The sequence below is a fragment of the Coregonus clupeaformis genome, unplaced genomic scaffold (assembly GCF_020615455.1).
Source record: "Coregonus clupeaformis isolate EN_2021a unplaced genomic scaffold, ASM2061545v1 scaf0978, whole genome shotgun sequence".
NCBI lineage: Eukaryota > Metazoa > Chordata > Actinopteri > Salmoniformes > Salmonidae > Coregonus > Coregonus clupeaformis.
In genome coordinates, this window is record NW_025534432.1 from 156,963 (window position 1) to 176,852 (window position 19,890).

Genomic DNA, 19,890 nt, shown 5'->3' on the forward strand with positions numbered 1-19,890 from the left:
GAAGGTCATCCTTGACTGGGCAGAGGGAAAAGCAAATCAGGACGTTCATTTCATGTTTCCTCTTCCTTTCCGTGATCTGAACCTGAAAAAGGACCAATACAGTCTGATGCAACTTCTTTCCCACTACTTCTCAGAGCTGAAAGAGATTGACAGCATTGAAGATGGTGAAACCAAAACTGTTTTCATTTTTGATGGTCTGGATGAGTGTCGACTTCCTCTAGACTTCAAAAACAATGAGAGGTGCTGTGATGTCACGAAGCCAACCTCAGTGGACGTGCTGCTGACAAACCTCATCAAGGGGAATCTGCTTCCCTCTGCTCTCCTCTGGATAACCTCACGGCCTGCAGCAGCCAATCAGATCCCACCTGAATGTGTTGACCAGGTGACAGAGGTACGAGGGTTCAATGATCCACAGAAGGAGGAGTACTTCAGGAAGAAAATCACAGATCAGAATCTGGCCAATGAAATCATCAAACACATGAAGACATCAAGGAGCCTCCACATCATGTGCCACATGCCAGTCTTCTGTTGGATATCAGCCACTGTCCTTGAGATGATGCTGAAAGAGGCAGAGAAGGATGAAGTCCCCAAAACTCTGACCCAGATGTTCACACACTTCACGCGCATCCAAATAATTGTGAAGAACAAGAAGTACAACAAAGCCACAGAGACAAACCCAAAGGAACTGTCTCAGTCAGACAAAGAGATGATCCTGAAACTGGCAGAGCTGGCTTTCCAACAGCTGCAGAAGGGCAACCTGATCTTCTATGAGGAGGACCTGAGAGAGTGTGGCCTTGATGTCACAGAGGCATCAGAGTACTCAGCATTGTGTACAGAGATCTTTAAAGAAGAATCTGGGCTGAACCAAGAGAAGGTCTACAGCTTTGTGCATCTGAGCATTCAGGAGTTTCTAGCAGCAGTGCATGCTTTAGAATCATGTCTGGACAAGAAGGAAAATGTTTTCCCCACGAAGCAGTCACTAGTGGTTATGATGACTACGATGATGATGATGATGATGATTCCTCTGACGATGACTATTATGAAACAGCCACTCCAACCCTACTCCAAAATGTCATCACACAACAGTACAGAGACATGAAGTCAGACCCGTTGTATGACTTAAACACGAGAGCAGTGGACCAGGCCTTGAAGAGTGAGAATGGACACCTGGACCTGTTCCTCCGCTTCCTTCTGGGCCTCTCACTGGAGTCCAATCAGAATCTGTTACGAGGCCTTCTGACACAGACAGGAAGTACAACACAGAGCAATGCGGAAACAGTCGAGAGAACAGTCAGGTACCTTTCAGACAAGATCAAAAGGGAATCCTCACCAGAAAGGATCATCAACTTGTTCCACTGTCTGAATGAACTTGGTGCCAACTCTCTAGTTGAAGACATGCAAACCTCCCTGCGATCAGGAACTCTTTCAGTAACAAGACTAAAACCTGACCAATGTTCAGCCCTGGCCTACCTGTTACTGATGTCAGAGGAGGTGCTGGAGGAGTTTGACCTGAAGACATACACCACATCAGAGACAGGTTATCAGAGGTTGCTGCCGGTAGTGAAAACCTGCAAGAGAGCACTGTAAGTTCTGCTATTGAGTTGATGTATACATTATCATTATTCTGAAGGATTTGTATATCTAACAGATGATCTCCTCTCTCCAGACTGGATCACTGTAAACTAACATATAAATCCTGTGAGACTCTGGCTTCAGCTCTGCAGACACCAAGCTCCCCCCTGAGAGAACTGGACCTCAGCTACAATGACCTGGGAGACAGAGGAGTGGAGCTGCTCTGTGTTGGACTAACCAGTCCACTCTGCAACATACAGACACTAGTGTGAGTTAACTATCTTCAGTATGAGTTATTATGTGTATGTTTTAAACATTATTTGAACGTCTTGGTAAATATGCAGGAACATACATCAAATGTGATAAATATATCAAACTAAGGTTAAATGACTTGAGTGAGTTAGTATGTTTTTAACATTGGTTAATCATGTGTCCTTCTGTTATTGTCTTAATGCATCTCATTATTCTTAAAGCTTTGCATATTTATCAGTATATCACTATATCTGCGGTTGTGAGGCCGGTTGGATGTACTGCCAAATTCTCTAAAACGATGTTGGAGGCGGTTTATGGAAGATAAATTAACATAAGATTCTCTAGCAACAGCTCTGGTGGACATTCCTGCAGTCAGCATGCCAATTGCACGCTCCCTCAAAACTTGACACATCTGTGGCATTGTGTTGTGTGACAAAACTGCACATTTCAGAGTGGCCTTTTATTGTCCCCAGCACAAGGTGCACCTGTGTAATGATCATGCTGTTTAATCAGCTCTTGATATACCACACCTGTCAGGTGAATGGATTATCTTAACAAAATGGATTATCTTAACAAAGGAGAAATGCTCACTAACAGGGGATCTAAACAAATTTATGCACAACATTTGAGAGAAATAAGCTTTTGTGCGTATGGAACATATCTGGGATCTTTTATTTCAGCTCATGAAACGTGGGACCTACACTTTACATGTTGGGTTTATATTTCTGTTCAGTATAGTTAGTATGTGTATGTTTTTAACATTATTTTAACATTTTTGGGACATATCCAGAAACATACATAACATATATAAAACTAAGGTAAATATCTTGAGTGAGTTAGTATGTTTTTAACATTGGTTAATCATGTGTCCTTCTGTTATTATCTTAATGCATCTCATTATTCTTAAAGCTTTGCATATTTAAGTGTATCAACATATCTCCTCTCTCCAGACTGTCTGGCTGTAAACTCACATATGAATCCTGTGAGACTCTGGCTTCAGCTCTGCAGACACCAAACTCCCCCCTGAGAGAACTGGACCTCAGCTACAATGACCTGGGAGACAGAGGAGTGAAGCTGCTCTGTGTTGGACTAACCAGTCCACTCTGCAACATACAGACACTAGTGTGAGTTAACTTTCTTCAGTATGAGTTATTATGTGGATGTTTTAAACATTTGTTAATCATGTGCTCTTCTGTCCTCTAGTCTAGGTCAGTGTGGTCTGACAGAGGGTTGCTGTTCAGATCTGGCCTCAGTCCTGAGTTCACCCAACTCACAACTGAAACAACTGGAGCTGAGAGACAATGACCTGCAGGACTCAGGAGTTACACTGCTGTCTGCTGGACTGGAGGATCCAGACTGTAAACTACACACACTGGGGTAAGTACAGCTGTTTCAGTCAGGTCGGTACTGAGCTGAGTTACACTGCCCTCTGCAGGACTGGAGGATCCAGACTGTAAACTACACACACTGGGGTAAGTACAGCTGTTTCAGTCAGGTCGGTACTGAGCTGAGTTACACTGCCCTCTGCTGGACTGGAGGATCCAGACTGTAAACTACACACACTGGGGGTATGTACAGCTGTTTCATTCAGGTCGGTACTGAGCTTAGTAAAACAAATACTCTGAACATCTGATGTTTCATGACAATGTTTGTGTCATGGACAAATATATGGGTGTCCTACAAGATGATTGACACCAGTCCACCAACCTAGACAGCTGTTGTGTCTCTCTGTAGGCTGTCTGGCTGTCTGGTCACAGAGGAGGGCTGTGCTGCTCTGTCTTCAGCTCTGACGTCAAACCCCTCCCACCTGAAAGAGCTGGACCTGAGCTACAATCACCCTGGAGACTCTGCAGGGGGACTGCTTTCAGCTGCTCTGGTGGATCCCACAGATAAACTGATGAAGCTGAAGTAAGTCAGAATAGATGTCCTAATAGTGTGAGCAGTGGTTGTGTCCTATGTAGTGTAGTAGGTTCAGTAACATGAGGACATGATGGTAGAATACAGGGACGTTTACCCAGCAGGCTTAGCACTCCAACACAGCATACATCATCACCACATGAATACTCTTCTTCTGCATCTCTGATATCCTTTTGGAATTGTACTCTGTTCTGTATGCAGTAGGTAGGATAGAATACCTGTATGTCTCTAGTAATGAATTGTACTCTGTTCTGTATGCAGTAGGTAGGGTAGAATACCTGTATTTCTCTAGTAATGAATTGTACTCTGTTCTGAATGCAGTAGGTAGGATAGAATACCTGTATGTCTCTAGTAATGAACTTGGATAGTGCACCAGAACACAACAATATGGTTTTAAATGTTGACTGCTGTATTAGGTCTTTGTCAGTCAATAACCTGTTTCTCCTACAGTGTGGATCATGGTGGAGAGTTCAGGGTGAAACCAGGGCTGAGGAAATGTAAGTCTCTTCAATCCTAATTAACTACATATTCAGAACTACAGTAACATAGTAACTAATCAATACTTGTTCTGTACCTACAAAAACTACATTTTATATGAAGATGTGGTTTGATTAAACTCTCCTTTTGTCTACAGATGCCTGTCATCTCACCCTGGACCCAAATACAGCAAACCCAAACCTGATACTGTCTGAGAGGAACAGGAAGGTGACACAGGTGGAGGAGAAGCAGCATTATGAAGACCATCCAGACAGATTTGACCATCATTACCAAGTTCTCTGCAGAGAAGGCTTATCTGGATCTCGTTATTACTGGGAGGTGGAGAAGGATGGTGACGGGGCTTACATTGGTGTGGTGTACAAAGGAATGCAGAGGATGGGAAAGGAGAAGGACAGTTGGATTGGATACAGTAGGAAGTCCTGGTGTTTATTATGCTATGACAGTGGATATGACTTGTACCAGTTTTACCATGCTGGAGTCAGCAGATCCATCCCTGGTCCTGTTTCTAACAGAGTTGGAGTGTATCTGGACTGGCCAGCTGGTACTTTGTCCTTCTATAGTGTGTCCTCCTCTGGTACACTGACACACCTTTACACAGAACACACCACATTCACTGAACCCCTCTATCCTGGGTTTAGGTTTGTGGTTTCCTCCTCCTCAGTGACCCTGTGTCAGATAGATGACCAACACATTCAAAGGTGAGTCATAGCAATGTTTTATCATGTGTTTTCCTCTGGAATCATTCCTACAATTAGATTAGTATTGGTGTGTTTTAATGTGTTCTGTTGGACCTACAGACAGTTAGATTAGTAGTAGTGGTGTGTTTTAATGTGTTCTGTTGGACCTACAGACAGTTAGATTAGTGGTGGTGGTGTGTTTTAATGTGTTCTGTTGGACCTACAGACAGTTAGATTAGTAGTAGTGGTGTGTTTTAATGTGTTCTGTTGGACCTACAGACAGTTAGATTAGTAGTGGTGGTGTGTTTTAATGTGTTCTGTTGGACCTACAGACAGTTAGATTAGTAGTAGTGGTGTGTTTTAATGTGTTCTGTTGGACCTACAGACAGTTAGATTAGTAGTAGTGGTGTGTTTTAATGTGTTCTGTTGGACCTACAGACAGTTAGATTAGTAGTAGTGGTGTGTTTTAATGTGTTCTGTTGGACCTACAGACAGTTAGATTAGTAGTAGTGGTGTGTTTTAATGTGTTCTGTTGGACCTACAGACAGTTAGATTAGTAGTAGTGGTGTGTTTTAATGTGTTCTGTTGGACCTACAGACAGTTAGATTAGTAGTAGTGGTGTTTTTAATGTGTTCTGTTGGACCTACAGACAGTTAGATTAGTAGTAGTGGTGTGTTTTAATGTGTTCTGTTGGACCTACAGACAGTTAGATTAGTAGTAGTGGTGTGTTTTAATGTGTTCTGTTGGACCTACATACAGTTCGATTAGTGGTGGTGGTGTGTTTTTAATGTGTTCTGTTGGACCTACAGACAGTTAGATTAGTAGTAGTGGTGTGTTTTAATGTGTTCTGTTGGACCTACAGACAGTTAGATTAGTGGTGGTGGTGTGTTTTAATGTGTTCTGTTGGACCTACAGACAGTTAGATTAGTGGTGGTGGTGTGTTTTAATGTGTTCTGTTGGACCTACAGACAGTTAGATTAGTAGTAGTGGTGTGTTTTAATGTGTTCTGTTGGACCTACAGACAGTTAGATTAGTAGTAGTGGTGTGTTTTAATGTGTTCTGTTGGACCTACAGACAGTTAGATTAGTAGTAGTGGTGTGTTTTAATGTGTTCTGTTGGACCTACAGACAGTTAGATTAGTAGTAGTGGTGTGTTTTAATGTGTTCTGTTGGACCTACAGACAGTTAGATTAGTAGTAGTGGTGTGTTTTAATGTGTTCTGTTGGACCTACAGACAGTTAGATTAGTAGTGGTGGTGTGTTTTAATGTGTTCTGTTGGACCTACAGACAGTTAGATTAGTAGTAGTGGTGTGTTTCAATGTGTTCTGTTGGACCTACAGACAGTTAGATTAGTAGTAGTGGTGTGTTTTAATGTGTTCTGTTGGACCTACAGACAGTTAGATTAGTGGTGGTGGTGTGTTTTTAATGTGTTCTGTTGGATGTACAGATGTTTCCTCTCCTATGTCTCACTGTAGTGTCAGTTTCACTCTAACCACAAGAGGGCATCAGAACCTGTTAAAATTATACCTGGTGACTTCACGTCTCTAGGGGGCTTTCATCAAGATAAGCAATGTCACCTGTAATGTCACCATCAGTATTGACTTCATGGAAGTTGACATAGTGTTATGTCACATTTGGCAATGCACCCTACATAGGGGAGTGGTTCTGTCACCCTTTATACACCCTTTTGTATTGCTTATGAAGAATGTATGTATGCTATATAAAGCCTTTATAAGTTGTATTTAGTTTAATCACAGTCTATCCCTTCTGCTTTCCCAACAGCAGAGACCATGGTGGAGAGTGTTGTATCAAGCCTGGACCTGAGAAATGTGAGCGTTAACTGATTTAATTGTTTTTCAATCAAAATACTTTTAAAGCGTTCATTATACTTGAGTCCCAGGCAAGGAACACAATCATGATCTATTTGGTCAAAACAAACTTAAAGGTAGAGTCAGCAATATGATGTAGATGCACAAAGTAAACAGCATAGTGGGTAAACTTCTACAACAACTAAGGGCGTTGGAGCGCGATGCTAAACTCCTCTGTTTTGGTCCCGTGGCTACCACGCTGTAAGAGTGAAGAGAACCCGTGCACATGGGCAGTTACTGTGTGAGAGAGAAGTCAGGCATCTTGCTCATCACAATATCTGCGGTGTTGCTCGTACAACATCATTTAGCTCACTCTACCTTTAAGCTCTCATCCTGGGATCTACCAGAAATCAGGCCCCCAACATCTCCAAAACATGGACCAGAACCATGTTGTTTCCTGCTTCCACAAACATTCATTAATATAACACTAATGAGACTGTTGCTCACTTATATAGATTTGTATTACAAGTCTATTTAATAATGATTAATTAGTTATTACATGAGATTGTCCATTAAATAACAACTATTTTTGACTTCAGGGATTCCTCAGAGCTGTAAGACTTGTGACCATGTTGAGGTTAGTCATAATGTCAATTCTCACTTTTACATACCTTCAGGAGTCAGGCACAGTCTGAAAGCCAGGTGTGTACTGACCAACCATTCATACTGGGATATAGACAGTCCTGTGTTCTGCTTTAGTAATATAAACACAGTCTGAAAGCCAGGTGTGTACTGACCAACCATTCATACTGGGATATAGACAGTCCTGTGTTCTGCTTTAGTAATATAAACACAGTCTGAAAGCCAGGTGTGTACTGACCAACCATTCATACTGGGATATAGACAGTCCTGTGTTCTGCTTGTAGGAATACAGGATTTTAACTTCTGTCATATTTTGTCATTAGACAGTTTAATTGGATCAATCACCAGCATTCCATGTAACATTGAATAAATACATTAGATAAATTACTTTGTTCATTTAATGGGCCAGTTTCCCGGACAAAGATTAAGCCTAATCTTGGACCTTAAAAAACTTTCTATTGAAACTTCCATTGATCATGCTTTAAGTCCAGCACTAGACTCAATCTGTGTCCAGGAAACTGGCCCCATATGTATAACTGACATGCTTGTCCTTGTTCAGTACTCCACACACTGGCTTCAGATTGAACCGTTGACTTCCACTGTCCAGGAAGTGACAATGTTCAGGTAAAATAACTACTTTTAACATTTCATTCCACTTGCTAGTGTATTTCCCGTTACCTTTGGGAATAGGCTTCTAATCCAACCTCTCCATTTGACGATTGACCCTCTCTACCAAATCTTGTTGTTGCCCTCAGGCACAGGACACCCAAAGGGCGTTATGAGTGCACAGTGTCTGGGCTCCGCTGGGTGTGTGAGAGAGATGTCATTCTGAAGTATCACTTCAGGAACTGGGAACCCTACAGTCAACTTCTGAAAGACATGCAGTACGGACAAGGTGGTCCATTGCTGGACATCACTATGGAGTTAGGTGAACTGGAGGAAGTTCATCTGCCACACTTTGTCTGTTTAGGTAAAAGCATATTCACATAGTATTCAGAAAGACATTTCCATGTAACTGAGTTTCAATTCCTGAATGAATGAATGAATATTCTGGGAATTTGAGTTTACTGTGATCTGGTACCGCATATTCTTTGTGTTTTAGTTGTTTGAATAATACAATATTTGTCTTTCTGTCTCCTTTTTATTGTGTTGTTCAGGGACCAACCATTCCCTGAGGAATGAGATGAAGATTCTTCATGTAGAGGAACATGGAGTGTCTGTTGAGGAAGTGCATGAGGTCACCAGATTCCATGCTAAGATTCTCCATCCCAAGTTCTCAGCTATCGCTGTTATACTGAGCTATATATTTTTTTGGAACGTAGCTGTCCACTGTGACGTGGTCCTCTATATGGCAGTAAAAAAGGCAACAGTAATTTCACGGCTGTACATGCTCCTCAGAAACTCCAGTCAGAAAGAGGTGAGGCACCATCATTGAAGTGACACCAGTATGTTGAAACTTACTAAAGGAAAGCTGATAGTTTGTTGAAAATCTATAGATTACAAAGACAACATGCAGCTCTGTGAGAAATCTATTTCTGTTTCATTCATTTGAAGAGCCAGTAGACGGCACTCTTCTCTCTGTTCGAAGGAGAACCCAATGCCCCGGGGCAGTGAAGGGGACATTGCCCTGAGTAGTGTGCTGTCTTTCGCATGGGACGTTAAACATGTTTCCTGACTCTCTGTGAACACTAAAGATCCCATGGCACTTATCATAAGAGTAGGGGTGTTAACCCCGGTGTCCTGGCTAAATTCACTATCTGGCCCTCATACCATCACGGCCACCTAATCATCCCCAGCTTCCAATTGGCTCATTCATCCCCTTTCCCCTGTAACACTTCCCGAGGTCGTTGCTGTAAAATAGACTCTCTTCTCAGTCAATTACCTGGTAAAATAAGGGTAAAATAAATAAAAAATAGTGTACACATTTTTTTGATGTTGACAAAAAAGGATTGCTCAGTGAGCTGCATGTTGTGTGAATTATTAGACTACATTGTTCAGACTGACTACTACACTGCTCATTTTGTAGGCTGTTCGGGACCGGGAGAAACATCAGGTGTCCCAAGGATATTCAGAATTGGTGCTGTCAAGTCCAAACGGGTCCTTAAAGCTGAACAGTTGGTTTGCAGTCAAGAATCCCCATTCCTCCTCCATCAATCCAGAGGTGCAGTTTTAGCAGGCTGAGGACATGAATCTGTCATATTATATATTAATAACTGGAATATCATTCTATTTCTTTCTCTCTCTCTGTCTGTTGTCTCAATCGTTGCACCATATGACCTTCTACAGAAGATTCAGCTGTTACCTGCAGACACCACACCAAGCTGTTGTAAGATGGTTATGAGAAACACAGGGGTTGACATTGAGATGGAGTTAATCGGGGGATGATGAGAGGACAGTATGGAGAGATATGGTACCAACAGGTAGGAGAATATGTCAATCATAACTCTGTTATTTTCTGACAGATGCTATTTAGTGATTATAACCTCTTTTTGTTTCTTTCAGATGAATACATCCCTGAAACCCATTCAACTAGTAAGTAAACATGAGAGGTACAAACCAATGGCTTGAGGGCCAGTCGACATGGTTTACTGTTGGACTAGTCCTGATTATAAAAGGCTGTCTTCAAGATCAATGACATCTCCTCCAGGACTTGATGTAGATTAGCCTGGTTCTGAATGACATCTCCTCCAGGACTTGATGTAGATTAGCCTGGTTCTGAATGACATCTCCTCCAGGACTTGATGTAGATTAGCCTGGTTCTGAATGACATCTCCTCCAGGACTTGATGTAGATTAGCCTGGTTCTGAATGACATCTCCTCCAGGACGTGATGTAGATTAGCCTGGTTCTGAATGACATCTCCTCCAGGACTTGATGTAGATTAGCCTGGTTCTGAATGACATCTCCTCCAGGACTTGATGTAGATTAGCCTGGTTCTGAATGCCCCAATGACATCTCCTCCAGGACTTGATGTAGATTAGCCTGGTTCTGAATGACATCTCCTCCAGGACGTGATGTAGATTAGCCTGGTTCTGAATGCCCCAATGACATCTCCTCCAGGACTTGATGTAGATTAGCCTGGTTCTGAATGACATCTCCTCCAGGACTTGATGTAGATTAGCCTGGTTCTGAATGCCCCAATGACATCTCCTCCAGGATTTGATGTAGATTAGCCTGGTTCTGAATGACATCTCCTCCAGGACGTGATGTAGATTAGCCTGGTTCTGAATGACATCTCCTCCAGGACTTGATGTAGATTAGCCTGGTTCTGAATGCCCCAATGACATCTCCTCCAGGACGTGATGTAGATTAGCCTGGTTCTGAATGACATCTCCTCCAGGACGTGATGTAGATTAGCCTGGTTCTGAATGACATCTCCTCCAGGACTTGATGTAGATTAGCCTGGTTCTGAATGCCCCAATGACATCTCCTCCAGGACTTGATGTAGATTAGCCTGGTTCTGAATGACATCTCCTCCAGGACTTGATGTAGATTAGCCTGGTTCTGAATGCCCCAATGACATCTCCTCCAGGATTTGATGTAGATTAGCCTGGTTCTGAATGACATCTCCTCCAGGACGTGATGTAGATTAGCCTGGTTCTGAATGACATCTCCTCCAGGACTTGATGTAGATTAGCCTGGTTCTGAATGCCCCAATGACATCTCCTCCAGGACGTGATGTAGATTAGCCTGGTTCTGAATGACATCTCCTCCAGGACGTGATGTAGATTAGCCTGGTTCTGAATGACATCTCCTCCAGGACTTGATGTAGATTAGCCTGGTTCTGAATGCCCCAATGACATCTCCTCCAGGACGTGAGGTAGATTAGCCTGGTTCTGAATGCCCCAGCCTGTTTTTCTACGTCTGTGAAAACCGACCCTAAATATGAATGAAACAGTAGTGGTGTGATGTGTTCATTGATGCAGGTTGTTATTGTTACAGAATGTGTTCTTAATGCAAAGATTAATAATACAATGAAGACTTTTACTGTAGGTCACTCTGAAAGAAGTCTGTTTCTAAATGTCTGAAATGTAAATGAACAAATGTAGTTATTTTGTAACCTGCCTCTCTCAGGTGCTGTGTTGGGGGCAGGGCGTCCGGCTGAGAGCAGTCTGACTGGTTCTACAGAGCAGCAGCTGCGTTCTGTACGGACAGAGTTTGTGAATCGCGTGTCAGGACCTGTCCTGGATGGTCTGCTGGACGGACTCCTGCAACACACAGTCATCAACCAGGAGGAAATGGAGTCAGTAAAGGTGATAGCTGCGAGGGCAGATAAGGCACGTTACATCATCGACATGGTGTTGAGAAAAGGAACTGAGTCATGTTCCAGGATGATCAACCTTCTTGGGGAGCTGGACCCCTGTCTTTGGTCACAGCTTCAGATCTACAGTTGTAGCCAACCCCTGGGTTGGGGAGACCAGGCAGAATAGACAGGCAGGGTGGTTCAACGTGGTCTTGTTGTCTGTTGCTTTAATTCAGGCTCCCAAAAATTTACAGAAAATGTCAATCAAACATGACCACTATAATAGCAATAAACTAACCAAAGGTCCAGCCACACAGCCTCTCTCCTTCTGCAGCCTCCTGGAGGTGTGGATCTTCTAGCAGGAGGGTCAGTTAGTCCTCCACTAGGTACCTAGCTGGACCCCTATCTAGCAGGAGGGTCAGTTAGTCCTCCACTAGGTACCTAGCTGGACCCCTATCTAGCAGGAGGGTCAGTTAGTCCTCCACTAGGTACCTAGCTGGACCCCTATCTAGCAGGAGGGTCAGTTAGTCCTCCACTAGGTACCTAGCTGGACCCCTATCTAGCAGGAGGGTCAGTTAGTCCTCCACTAGGTACCTAGCTGGACCCCTATCTAGCAGGAGGGTCAGTTAGTCCTCCACTAGGTACCTAGCTGGACCCCTATCTAGCAGGAGGGGCAGTTAGTCCTCCACTAGGTACCTAGCTGGACCCCTATCTAGCAGGAGGATCAGTTAGTCCTCCACTAGGTACCTAGCTGGACCCCTATCTAGCAGGAGGATCAGTTAGTCCTCCACTAGGTACCTAGGTATGGACCCCTATCTAGCAGGAGGGTCAGTTAGTCCTCCACTAGATACCTAGCTGGACCCCTATCTAGCAGGAGGATCAGTTAGTCCTCCACTAGGTACCTAGCTGGACCCCTATCTAGCAGGAGGATCAGTTAGTCCTCCACTAGGTACCTAGGTATGGACCCCTATCTAGCAGGAGGGTCAGTTAGTCCTCCACTAGGTACCTAGCTGGACCCCCTATCTAGCAGGAGGATCAGTTAGTCCTCCACTAGGTACCTAGGTATGGACCCCTATCTAGCAGGAGGGTCAGTTAGTCCTCCACTAGGTACCTAGGTATGGACCCCTATCTAGCAGGAGGGTCAGTTAGTCCTCCACTAGGTACCTAGCTGGACCCCTATCTAGCAGGAGGGTCAGTTAGTCCTCCACTAGGTACCTAGCTGGACCCCTATCTAGCAGGAGGATCAGTTAGTCCTCCACTAGGTACCTAGGTATGGACCCCTATCTAGCAGGAGGGTCAGTTAGTCCTCCACTAGGTACCTAGCTGGACCCCCTATCTAGCAGGAGGGTCAGTTAGTCCTCCACTAGGTACCTAGCTGGACCCCTATCTAGCAGGAGGGTCAGTTAGTCCTCCACTAGGTACCTAGGTATGGACCCCTATCTAGCAGGAGGGTCAGTTAGTCCTCCACTAGGTACCTAGCTGGACCCCTATCTAGCAGGAGGGTCAGTTAGTCCTCCACTAGGTACCTAGGTATGGACCCCTATCTAGCAGAACATGTTGATACAACTCTGTCTCTCTCTCACACCAACACACCTACCTACCTGATGTCTGTGCATTTTAAACTTTAGATTTTAAATTTCATTGTATACGCATTGTAAGCATGTATTGTGATGTTATTGGAATTTACTTACTGTATTTGCATACTCACTGTGAATGTGTCCTGGAAAATGGCTCTGAGAATTTGTCATTCATCTTAAAACCACAGAAATGTATTTTATGAATATATTGTACAGTGTTGGCCTGATAGAGGTTAATGAGAGGGTCTGGATATCAACACAACCACCTCAGTCTATCAGCAGTTTTCTCAGTGAGAGCACATTGACCATTGACAGACATACGGAGCTGCTCAACCTCTCTCCCCTTTACCAATGACTTGAGAGTGGCTGAAGGACATATAAGGAGCTGTTCAACCTCTCACCCCTTTACCAATGACTTGAGAGTGGCTGAAGGACATATAAGGAGCTGTTCAACCTCTCTCCCCTTTACCAATGACTTGAGAGTGGCTGAAGGACACATAAGGAGCTGTTCAACCTCTCACCTCTTTACCAATGACTTGAGAGTGGCTGAAGGACCAATCAGCCCCCATCTATACACATGTCAATTAAAGGAATGTATTTTGTGTGTGTGTGTCTTTGTATATACTGTGTGTGAGTTGGTCTCTGATTACTGTGATTAGTTCAATGTAACGTCATATACTATACATTATAATCAGTCTGTTTTGGGTTTGCAGAATCATTGTATATCATTGGTTTTCCATCCTATCATGTTACCACACAGATGTGACTGTCTAGCTCAGCGGTTCCCAAACTTTCCCATTCTGGAGACCATCAAATCACCGTCCAAAGCTCTTGAGGACCACCATTCGCGGAGTCGCTGTTTTTTTTTTCACATATTGCTGGTCAAATTCTATCAATAGATGTGAATGTAACAAAGCCTGTAAAGGTCTATTATTATAAACTAGTTGCATTGTGAAAAGAAATGTAAAATTGCTTATAATACCATTAATACTCCCAACTGTTATTATTTTTGAAAAATAAAATACTACAATCTAAAAAGTAATTGAGTACCACCTGCACCACCCCCCAAGGACCACAGGTTGGGAACCACTGGTCTGGAGTCCTTCTGCCAAACCTGGTTGTTGTGTCACACTGCCCCTCCTGGTAGCACTGTAAAACAACACCTAATTAAATCAAATCATGAAATTAAATAAATTAACTGCAGTTTTACTAGATAGAATCTTAACTTATAGGCTGAATACTTGTATTAAGTGTATATAGACTTTACATGAACCTATGGGTGTTGAATCCGCCCACTGTGTTGAAACAGGAAGTCCATTTATAATGAAGTAGAGGAACGGGTCCACCTCTGATTGTAGATCAATGATGATAGTGATTTTTTTAAAAACTGAAATTAGTAACATTTAATTAGGAAATGTTAGCAGACTTAGAATGTTGTTTAACAATATGAAAAAAGCAATAAAGTCCATCGCCTTTATAGCAAAAATAATATTATAGCATCGACATTTGTTAACAGCATTAAAAGTAATGATTACTAGATAGTTGTGAGATTGATCAATATAATGTTTGCTTGAGTGTTCAGCCCCAGTTTTACTAGATAGAATCTTAACGTATAGGCTGAATACTTGTATTAAGTGTATATAGACTTTACATGAACCTATGGGTGTTGAATCCGCCCACTGTGTTGAAACAGGAAGTCAATTTATAATGAAGTAGAGGAACGGGTCCACCTCTTATTGTAGATCAATGGTGCCGCTACTTCGCTTCACCTCCGTTCCGCCAGTATGAATAAACAAGACCTAGAAAGAATAAGGTCGTGACCTCGGCGATTTTCCTTCAAAATAAAAGTCCCGCAATGATGATTGTGATTTTTTCTATACTGAAATTCGTAACATTTTGTGAGGAAATGTTAGCAGACTTAGAATGTTGTTTAACAATATGAAAAAAGAAATAAAGTAAATTGCCTTAAAAGCGCAAATAATATTATAGCATTGACATTTGTTAACAGCATTAAAAGTAATGATTACTAGACAGTTGTCATGGTAACAGCAGTAATACAAATAACATTTATGATGCTACTATTAATAATAATAGCAATAACACTATTAATAATAATACAATTATTATAATAATCAATTTTAGAAAACACTCTAAAATCCCATCGTTAATTAGATTAGATGAGTTTATTAGTCACATGGAGAGGGAAGCAAAATCTTATGCTCCAACAGCGCAGGTCAAAATAAATCAAATCAGGGTGGTGGTGGGGGCAGGGTAAGAGTCTGTTGGGTGGTGGTGGGGGCAGGGTAAGAGTCTGTTGGGTGGTGGTGGGGGCAGGGTAAGAGTCTGTTGGGTGGTGGTGGGGGGCAGGGTAAGAGTCTGTTGGGTGGTGGTGGGGGGCAGGGTAAGAGTCTGTTGGGTGGTGGTGGGGGCAGGGTAAGAGTCTGTTGGGTGGGGCAGGGTAAGAGTCTGTTGGGTGGTGGTGGGGGCAGGGTAAGAGTCTGTTGGGTGGTGGTGGGGGAAGGGTAAGAGTCTGTTGGGTGGTGGTGGGGGGCAGGGTAAGAGTCTGTTGGGTGGTGGTGGGGGCAGGGTAAGAGTCTGTTGGGTGGTGGTGGGGGCAGGGTAAGAGTCTGTTGGGTGGTGGGGGCAGGGTAAGAGTCTGTTGGCTGGTGGGGGGCAGGGTAAGAGTCTGTTGGGTGGTGGGGGCAGGGTAAGAGTCTGTTGGGTGGTGGTGGGGGCAGGGTAAGAGTCTGTTGGGTGGTGGTGGGGGCAGGGTAAGAGTCTGTTGGGTGGTGGTGGGGGCAGGGTAAGAGTCTGTTGGGTGGTGGTGGGTGCAGGGTAAGAGTCTGTTGGGTGGTGGGGGCAGGTAAGAGTCTGTTGGGTGGTGGGGGCAGGGTAAGAGTCTGTTGGGTGGTGGGGGCAGGGTAAGAGTCTGTTGGATGGTGGGGGGCAGGGTAAGAGTCTGTTGGGTGGTGGGGGGCAGGGTAAGAGTCTGTTGGGTGGTGGGGGGCAGGGTAAGAGTCTGTTGGGTGGTGGTGGGGGCAGGGTAAGAGTCTGTTGGGTGGTGGTGGGGGCAGGGTAAGAGTCTGTTGGCTGGTGGGGGCAGGGTAAGAGTCTGTTGGGTGGTGGGGGGCAGGGTAAGAGTCTGTTGGGTGGTGGTGGGGGGCAGGGTAAGAGTCTGTTGGGTGGTGGTGGGGGCAGGGTAAGAGTCTGTTGGGTGGTGGTGGGGGCAGGGTAAGAGTCTGTTGGGTGGTGGTGGGGGCAGGGTAAGAGTCTGTTGGGTGGTGGTGGGGGCAGGGTAAGAGTCTGTTGGGTGGTGGTGGGTGCAGGGTAAGAGTCTGTTGGGTGGTGGGGGCAGGGTAAGAGTCTGTTGGGTGGTGGGGGGCAGGGTAAGAGTCTGTTGGGTGGTGGGGGCAGGGTAAGAGTCTGTTGGATGGTGGGGGCAGGGTAAGAGTCTGTTGGGTGGTGGGGGCAGGGTAAGAGTCTGTTGGGTGGTGGGGGGCAGGGTAAGAGTCTGTTGGGTGGTGGGGGCAGGGTAAGAGTCTGTTGGGTGGTGGGGGCAGGGTAAGAGTCTGTTGGGTGGTGGTGGGGGCAGGGTAAGAGTCTGTTGGGTGGTGGTGGGGGCAGGGTAAGAGTCTGTTGGGTGGTGGGGGCAGGGTAAGAGTCTGTTGGGTGGTGGGGGCAGGGTAAGGGTCTGTTGGGTGGTGGGGGCAGGGTAAGAGTCTGTTGGGTGGTGGGGGCAGGGTAAGAGTCTGTTGGGTGGTGGGGGCAGGGTAAGAGTCTGTTGGGTGGTGGGGGGCAGGGTAAGAGTCTGTTGGGTGGTGGGGGCAGGGTAAGAGTCTGTTGGGTGGTGGGGGTAGGGTAAGAGTCTGTTAAAATGAAAATCATGGTATATATAACTTAAAAACAACAACTTCAGATTATTTTCTTTGTTTTAATACGATCAACATACAACATAAAGCTGGAGCCTGAGGACAGTGTGTCCAAAATAGTACAAGCACAACATCACTATTAATCATAAAACACGTCAAGTTTATTTGAAAATTCTAAAGAAAAAGAACACACAAACACACAATGCCTCAGTGATTAACAGAACTGTTTCACAGATCACAGAACTATATCAGGGTGTCATTTCTCAGGCAGAAATGTAGATAAAAATAATGAAATCCTGTTCCCCAAACAAGTGCAAGAACCACAGAGTCAAGAATAGGTTAAATATACAAATAAAATAAAATAAATTAAAAACAATAGCACATCAACATAAAAACATATAAACATAAATCTGAAAGCGTTGCTCAAACTCCCGTAACAGTCCCGTTATTTTATCTTTGAACCGCTTCATGTCTGCCACATGTTGGGTCGCGCACACATTTTTCAGACAGGGGAAGTGAGCTGCATCACCACCGGCAAGTTGCGTCTCCCACAATGACAGCTTCAACTTGAAAGAACGTATGCTGTCATAATACTGCGTGACAACTTTGTTGCGCCCTTGCAGCTGTTTGTTCAAGTTATTCAGGTGCTCTGTAACATCCACCATAAATGCAAGATCCGGCATCCATTCTGCAGAATGAAATTCTAACACTGGTTTGCCCTTTTCTTCCATGAACTGTTCAATTTCTTCTCGTAAATCAAAGAAACGCCTCAGCTTAACCATCTTACCTCAGTGTGGTATGGCAGGCCATAGATGTGGTCTTTCTCTCTGAGAAGGCTGTCAAACTGACGGTGATTCTGGATCGGATGAAATTAACAGTTTGGATGACCACCTTCATGACGTTATCCATCTTTAATGACTTGCAACACAAAGCCTCCTGGTGCAAAATACAGTGAAAAGTCAAAAAATCACGTCCCTCCATTTGCAGATTGCACTTTCTCTCTGAACTTTGTCACAACGCCTGCTTTTTTCCCGATCATTGAGGGCGCACCATCTGTAGCCAGGCTGACAGCGCGGGACCAGTCCACTCCGACCCTGTCCAGCGCGCCGACGAAGTGCGGTAAAAATATCAGCTGCTGTCGTTGTATCTGTCATCGGCACCAACTCCACGAACTCCTCGGTGACGGTCAATGTGTCATCAACTCCGCGGATGAAAAAATGGCCAGTTGTGCAACATCTGTAATGTCCGTGCTTTCATCAATTGCAACCGAAAACGCAATAAATGACTTTACTTTTTGCTTCAACTGGCTGTCCAAATCCACTGAAAGATCGAAATCCTGTCTGCAACTGTGTTTCTTGTCAGGCTGATATTTACAAAAGCCTGCCGCTTTTCAGGGCACACAATCTCCGCTGCCTTCATCATGCATGTTTTTACAAATTCACCCTCACTAAATGGTTTTGAAGCCACTGCGATTTCATTAGCAATGAGGTAGCTAGCTTTCACTGCAGCGTCACTGATGTCTCGGCTGTGAGTAAACACAGACTGCTGTTTCTTCAGACCCGCCAACAGTTCATTCACCTTCTCTCATCTCCGCTGTCCTTGAAAGTTGTCATATTTGTCGGCATGAAGACTCACATAGTGGCGACGAAGGTTATATTCTTTCAGCACTGCAACATGCTCTGAACACACCAAACATACAGCTTTCCCATTCAATTCCGTGATTAAATAGGATGACCATTTTTCTTGGAACACTCTGCACTCTGCGTCCACTTTTCTCTTTTTTGACAGAGACATATTGGGGCAATGAGGGTGCCAAAGCACATAATGTTAAAAGTAGAAGCCGTAATAAATATCGCGGGCAAAACAAAGTAGCTCATTGGCTGCACGTGCTTGACCTACTTGCTCTGCCCCGGTATAAACAGTTTGCTTGCTTAACACAATTGCTATTGCGCCATCCAGTGGACGCAATTGGAACAGCAGTTTATTTTCTAGAAAAATTGCAGCGCATTTTTATACTTTACCAATTTTTTTATTTTTATTTTTTTTTTATCATCTCGCGGGCCGGATTAAACCCGTTTGCGGGCCTGATCCGGCCCGCGGGCCGTACGTTTGACACCCCTGCTTTAAGAGAATACAGGCTACACACCACTGTTTCTTGTTCTGGTTTAGTAGTAGCCTACAAGGTGACACGCATTGGTTTGTTATGCAGGAAAATGTCCAAAGATGGAAAAATTGGTTTGTCTGGCAACTACGTTTGATTGAGCCTAGTTGTAGTCATTAGTGCACACTGTTAGAAATTGCGTAATTCAAATCTGGTATTGGAATAAGAATCAAGAGATCTTCAATCCAAGCTTAATTTATTATATGCAAAATGTATGTATGATAAGTATGAAGGTTCGTATATACGGGTCCACCGAGATACCACGCAGGGCACTCAGAGAACTAAAACATTGTTTACAGGTTCTTTCTCAAATACTCTGACAGAGAGTTCCCACCTCTTCTGTTGGCCAATCAGAGTAAAGGACTGAGTGTGGTTTAGACTTTACTCAGCCAATCCGTTGGCGCACGGGTTAGTCCCACCCCCTTGGCGCTCCACCGTTCCCAGGCATAAGTTTATCATAACAACCTGTAGAGTCAGCACCCAAAAGACTGTACGTTCCTACATCCAAGGACGGTTCACAGACAACAAAGAGGCAGTGTTCGTATCTGTAAGAAATACAAGTCTTATCTGTCCTTCCCCCTAACGTTCCACACATGAATCACAGCCTGTTATGTGAAACAATTTATATCAGTATAGTACAAACCTATGCTCCTCATTAATGCATTCCTTCTAAGAA

At 44.1% G+C, this 19,890-nt stretch overlaps 1 protein-coding gene across 1 annotated transcript in view; it reads left to right on the top strand.

Annotated features, from left to right (window-relative positions):
* Nucleotides 1–12,034, top strand: part of LOC121573623 (protein NLRC3-like) — a 61,747-nt gene extending 49,713 nt beyond the window's left edge. The window contains exon 17 of the mRNA XM_045217246.1: nt 11,439–12,034. Coding sequence (XP_045073181.1) covers nt 11,439–11,794 — 356 coding nt within the window. The 3' untranslated portion in view covers nt 11,795–12,034. The remainder of the gene's footprint in view (nt 1–11,438) is intronic.
* The last annotated feature ends 7,856 nt before the right edge of the window (nt 12,035–19,890 follow it).